Source organism: Elephantulus edwardii, unplaced genomic scaffold (assembly GCF_000299155.1).
Source record: "Elephantulus edwardii isolate Elephantulus edwardi_28Jun2011 unplaced genomic scaffold, EleEdw1.0 scaffold00010, whole genome shotgun sequence".
In the NCBI taxonomy this organism is placed as follows: domain Eukaryota; kingdom Metazoa; phylum Chordata; class Mammalia; order Macroscelidea; family Macroscelididae; genus Elephantulus; species Elephantulus edwardii.
The window spans coordinates 30,980,745-30,987,077 of NW_006399760.1; the positions used below are offsets into that span (position 1 = coordinate 30,980,745).

Consider the following 6,333-nt stretch of genomic DNA (forward strand, 5'->3'; position numbering starts at 1 on the left):
AGGGTTTAGCCAGGGGCCAGCGTAGCAGGCACAGATGCTGTGCAGTGAAATGCCACGCAGGCAGAGACTGACAAGCAGTAGGAGCTGAGCTTTCCCCTTGGACTGCTGTTTCCTGCTGTGATCAGGGGAGGGGGGCGCTTTCTGGCAACTCTGCAGGCTGCTGCTGCTGCTACTGCCTCTTCTTCAAGTCCCTCTGCACTAAAGGTAAGCAGGCTCAAAGGGAGGGCAGGCTGCGAGGGGAAGCCGTAAGATGAACAAGATCCGAAAGTTTTTCCGAGGAAGTGGGCGAGTCCTGGCATTTATATTTGTAGCTTCTGTCATCTGGCTGCTCTTTGACATGGCAGCTCTCCGCCTTTCATTCAGCGAGATCAACACTCGTGTCCTCAAGGAAGACATCAGGAGGGAACAGACAGGATTCAGGGTCCAGCCGGACCAAATGAAAATCTTCTACAGCAAAGGAAAAGAGACAAACCCCCCACTGAGGGGAAATAGGAAAGGGATGTGGGGCAAAGAGAACTTTAGAAAGGCTAAGGACAGTGGGCACAGAGTTGGGAATGCTTTGGCCCAATCCCAGAGAGAAAGAAACGTGCAGAGTGGCCCAGAGCGGGGCAAAGTTGTGCCTTTGTGGCATCCTGCACGTCTGCAGACACTCCCGGAGACTCTGACCAAAGAGAAGCAAGAGATTCAAGATCGCAAACAGGAAACTTCTCACCAGGTGCGACCAAAGCAGACAACAGCTCAGGGGTCACAGAAAACCCCAATCCAAACTTGGAGAGTAACTCTATTGGCCAACGTTTCTGTACACACAAGTTCTGTCCTTGTCAACCAGGACAAGGTCCTGAAAAGTCATACTCTAAGCAGTGACACATCAAAACAAGTGGTTGAACAGGATCTGAACGTGACCATCAGGCTTGATAGTGACAGACCAAAGCAGCAATCCCTGGTAATGCCAAATAAGAGGGCACTTCCTGCCAGTGGCCCTGTGCCAAAGCCAGGGGCAAATTTAGCCTTAAATAAAACTGAGGTGCAGAGCGAAGAACTAAATGCAAACAAGCACAAAGTCAGTAAAGGTCTTCCCTTCTTCAAGTTCACTGCCAATTCAAATCGATTAAAGAAGCAATCTATTAATGAGACACAGTTGGGAGACCTGCCAAAGGGAGATGGACGCAAAGTGTCTGCTGGGACGAAACTCAATTTCTCTGAAACCCATGTAGTGATTATAACAAAGGACGAGGAGCTAAAGACAGATATCAAAGAGGTCAACAATTCTGAAACCAAAACTGTATTTCCAAAAGTGCTGGGTGAAAGCCAAGAGAAGCATGTTTCTAGGAATAGAAGTGAGGCCTCTTTCTTCTCACTTGAGCTACAGAGAGCAGCGATGTTGTCAACCAATGAATCCTTAGCAGAGAGACGAGTGCCAGTAAAAAGCAACTTAACTGGCAAGGCCCAGCCTGCAGAGAGGAATCAAAGTCACGTAAAGGCGCATTTACCTACAGACCACGGGATGCATCCTGTGTTAAAAATTGACATGACACTTTCTCCAAGGGACCCCAAAGCACCAGGCCAGTTTGGACGTCCTGTAGTTGTTCCCCGTGGAAAGGAGAAAGAGGCAGAGAGAAGATGGAAAGAAGGTAACTTTAACGTCTACCTCAGCGATTTGATCCCAGTGGATAGAGCCATTGAGGACACAAGGCCTGCTGGGTAAGATCCCTTTCTCTTTTCTTTCTCAGCTTCAAGTATTTAGGTTGATATTTAGATCTAGATTCTTGGTCACCTAATAACAACGACAATTAATCATTAGATTAATTAGATTTGGTCACCTAATTAATCATTAGAGAGCTCTGGTGGCCTAGTGTCAAGAACTTGTGCTGCAATCCCAAAGGCACATGGTTCGAGGCCACCAGCAGCTCTGCGGGAGAAGAATGAACAATCTTCTCCCATGTACTAAATGCCTTTGAAAATCTGCCGGAGGTTCAGCTATGGGTCAGTTCTGACTCTACAGTACACAACACAACAATTAATCATTAGACACTGCTCAGTTATCTTACCTACCACTCACACAGAAAAATTCAAGTAGCAGCCTACCCAAAATATCCACTTTCTCCTCATCTCAGAAACTTTGGCTTTAGGCCCTGTTAGCTCATACATCATCTCCTTTCACTAAGACAATTAAATAAACTCAATTCACAGTTAGATATATGTGAAAAGCAAAGTTTAAATTGTAATTCTATCATTTGTTGATGCTACACGATTGAATGTATTCCAAATTATGATGACCCTACTTGTGCAGAGGATTCTATTTTAACCATGATAATAAAGTGAATTTCCAATGTTGGAACTTTTCATTGCTATAAAGTTTGCCAGGAGTTTATTTGTGAAAGGAACATAAGCAAGGAGACTTCTAGGTCCCATTGAAGTTATATATTAACCATAAGAATCCATACTAATGTTGAATAATAATGTGCAAAATATCACGCTATTTTACTCCTTAAAAATGTACCTCCTTTGTAGATGAGGAGGAAGAGTAGACATTTCTAGGGTTCAGGAGGATTAATGTTGGAAATATCAACCAGTGAGTAACTAGCAGATGTTCACAAGGGATGTTTTTACTTGCAAATAATATAAGCATTTACAAAGAGTCTGCATATACATTAGATGGATTCATAAGAGCTCTCAAAAAGAGGTAGCAGGTGTAAGGTTTCAAATTAACGTGTGGTGGTGCTTCAAGGTAGGCCGCTTTCCAATCCTGTGCTGCTCTAAAGCTACCCAAGAGGCTCTCATGGACTCACTCTTTAGCGAATCCAATGACTATAACTAGGCAACCAGAAGTTGAGTCCAGTCTCAAATATTTGATCTGAATAAATTATATTTGAGTTCTCTCTTCTTTTTGTGACCCACTAATATGTGAGTGGACTTTGAAGCTGTACAGTGTTACTTTATTAGTTGATAACAGTAGGGAGCTCTGGTGGCCTAGTGAAAAGAAGCTGCACTGCAATCCCAAGTTCGAGGCCACCAGCTGCTCTTTGGGAGAAAGGTGGGCAATCTCCTCCTGTGAGATTAACTGCCTCTGAAAACCCACAGGAGGGCCACCTATGGATCAGTTCCCACTCAACGGCACACAACAACAACAACAACAACATCTCAGTTTATGCTTTGCTATTCAAAGCTATATTGGCTTGAAAGTCAAAATCAGAGGTGTCAAGGTCCAGCTCTAGCACAGGCGCTATAAAAACGCTAGCTTATTTTGTTCATAGTTACTAGGAGCTGTTATAAGTGGCTTTTAAAAACCAGAAGTTTATTTTTCTCACAGTTCTAGAGGTTAGAAGTTCAAATCAAAGGCCTGACAATGGTGATTCCTTCTGTGCAGTCCTTCTTCTTTTTCTGGCGTTCTGGGTGTGATGGCAAAACCTGCAGGGAATCATGCTCCTGACTCAAAGTTGACACCTCTCTGACTGGATCCACCCCTGACTCTGAGAAGAATAAGGGCAATCGACTCTGGAGGGTCAGCTATAAGTTAATTCTGACCTGACAATGAGTTTTATGTTTTGAGAATTGTAATCCTTAGATTTCCTTTGCTTCTAGGTGCATCATCTTGTATTATCTATCTTCCCTCTATGACCATCTCTGTGTACTCTGCTTTTTTATAATTCAGACAGGTTAGGACACCTTAGATCATATTAGACCTTATTAGCATTATTGTTGTTATGTGTTATGTGCTGTCGAGTCACCTGCGACTCATAGCAATCCTATGTACAATAGCCCTAAACCCTGCTCTCTCCTGTGCCAATCCTATTTATTGTCTCTGACACACCTACCCCTGTTACCCCGATCACTGAATCAATCCATCTCATTAAGGGTCATCTTCTCTTACACTCTTCCTCCACCCTCCCAAGCATGATGTCCCTCTCTAAGGACTGGTCCATCTCAGCAACATGTTCAAAGTATATCAGATATAGCTTCAGAATCCTTGCCTCCAAGGAGTAGCCTGGTTTAACTTCTCCTGGATGAAATTGTTTGTTTTTGTAGCAGTCCATGGTATATTTAATACTTTTCTCCAACACCCCAGCTCAAAAGCATCATTCTTCTATCATTCCTAGTCAATTGTCCAGCTTTCCGTTGCATAGCAAGTAATTGTAAAGATCATGGCCTATATCAGGCACACCTTAGTCTCCAGAGTGACATCATTGCTCTTCAGTACTTTGGAGAGGTCTCTAGCAGAAGACTTTCCCAAAGCAGTTCGTCTTTTAATTTCCTGGCTGCTGGTGCCAAGAGTGTTGATTGTGGAGCTAAGAATACTGAAGCTGTTAATAATCTCAAACCCTTCACTATCCATCATGATGTTGCCAATCAGCCGAGTGGTAAGAATCATCGTTTTCTTGATGTTGAGTTTTAACCCACATTTAAGACTTCAGTCCTTGATCTTCTGCTTCAAGCTCTTCAGGTCTTCCTTAGTTTCAGCAAGAAGGATTGCATAGAAAAAGAAAAAATCCTGTTTCACAACTAGATCATGAGCATAGGTTCACAGACATATAGGTTCAGGACATATTTTAAGAGGCACAGCTTCAAGCATCACATGTGGTTTCTAGTGAAAACTCTTCTTTTTCCTCTATAGTCAGTTTTTCAGAGATAAGGAATATACAGATAAATCTTTTTAAATATATATTGATAAGGAGCATCTTTATGACAGCAAATATTATGATATACATTTCATTTCCTGTAACTATTGGCTCAGTCTGTTTGCATCAAGTCCTGTCCTAGGTCATTCATATGTTTTACCCTGGTAGTGTTTACATCCTAGATAAGAGTACAGAAACATACCCAAAATAAAAGATGAGGAAACAAAAACCCTGGAAACTTAAACTATTTGTGGTCATAGAGCCAACAATTGTAAAAAAGTAGTTCGAGCCCAAGCTCAAAATTATGCTGTGCTGTCTATCTTCTCTCTCTTACTGATCATACCAAAATGAGATCCTAACATGTGATTTTAAATCTTCTATATAGGGAGCTCTGGTGGCCTAGTGTCAAGAAGCTGCACTGCAACCCCAAGGCACGCAGTTTGAGGCCACCAGCTGCTCTGTGGGAGAAGGATGGGCAATCTCCTTCTGTGAGATTAACTGCCTCTGAAAACTCTTTAGAGGGTCAGCTATGGGTCTGTTCCGTCTTTAGGGTACACAATGACAACAACATATCATAGAACACGTATTACAGTTTTGAACACAAAGTGCAGAGGAAAGGAGGTAAAGCAACTTCGTGTTAACAGCCCCATGCTGGCCCAGTTGAGTTTTGTGGAGTATAGGAAAAGAATCAGATGCTGAGGGCTGCAGTGCCCATTTCCAACCAGAGAAAGGGCAGTTATGTGAGGGCCAAAAGCAAGGGGGAAATTATGGTATCATTTATGTGATTTATTGGAGGCAAAGTGGCTCACAGCATTTATTAGTTCCTGAAATTTGATCCATGGAAATGAAAAAGTTTCAGCAGGGCAAGGTTAAAGTCAGGCTCTGTCTTCTGGTAGAGGTTGTCTGGACTGACATGTGCCCTTGGGTCAGAGCATATGGCCAAGACCCCTCCCTCTTATCACATAACTCACCTTGGCTAAACATGGGTGTGCTCTGAGCTGCCTCCCTGATGCTATCTTCTCCCAGCAGGATCTAGGTAACACTTTCATTGCCAGTGATATATACAAACCTCAACCCCTACTCCAGACATATTCATAGCCCTACTTGCCAGTCTTTTTTGAAAGAGGGCAAATTGTTTGTTTGGCTTTTTTTCCTTTTTGTTTTTTCTTTTGTTTTCACACACAGAAGCTTCAAATAGGGACAAATTGTGGATTTTTATGATTAAAGAGGATGGAAGAAAATTACTTCGTTTTTCAGATTGACAGGAACAGACTGAAGTTCTCTAACTTAGAGTTCATTTTTGCTGTGCTTTGCTCAAAAGTATGTGAGGTGGTTTATAAGAATACATACAGCAATATTTTGCTTTTAAATAATACATTTTAAAAATCAGTATAAAGGGTAAGTTGCTATTGTTGTTGTTGTTGTTATGTGCCGTAGAGTCGTTTGCGACTCATAGCAACTATGCACAACAGCTCTAAACCCTGCTCTATCCTGTGCCAACCGCACTGCCTCTGACACACCCATCTCGATTACCCCAGTCACCGAGTCAATCCATCTCATAGAGAGTCTTCCCCTCCTGCGCTGTCCCTCCACCCTCCCAAGCATGATGTCCCTCTCTAAGGACCCGTCCCTCCTGGCAACATGTCCAAAGTATGTCAGACAAAGCCCCAGAATCCTTGCCTCCAAGGAGTAGCTTGGTTTAATCCTCTCCAAGATG

The 6,333-nt window shown here is 42.8% G+C and overlaps 1 protein-coding gene across 1 annotated transcript in view; it reads left to right on the forward strand.

Annotated features, from left to right (window-relative positions):
• Nucleotides 1–250: 250 nt before the first annotated feature.
• GALNT5 (UDP-N-acetyl-alpha-D-galactosamine:polypeptide N-acetylgalactosaminyltransferase 5 (GalNAc-T5)) overlaps nt 251–6,333 on the forward strand; it is an 85,622-nt gene continuing 79,539 nt past the window's right edge. Inside the window, exon 1 of the mRNA XM_006880787.1 lies at nt 251–1,701. Within this exon, the coding sequence (XP_006880849.1) occupies nt 251–1,701 (1,451 nt within the window). The remainder of the gene's footprint in view (nt 1,702–6,333) is intronic.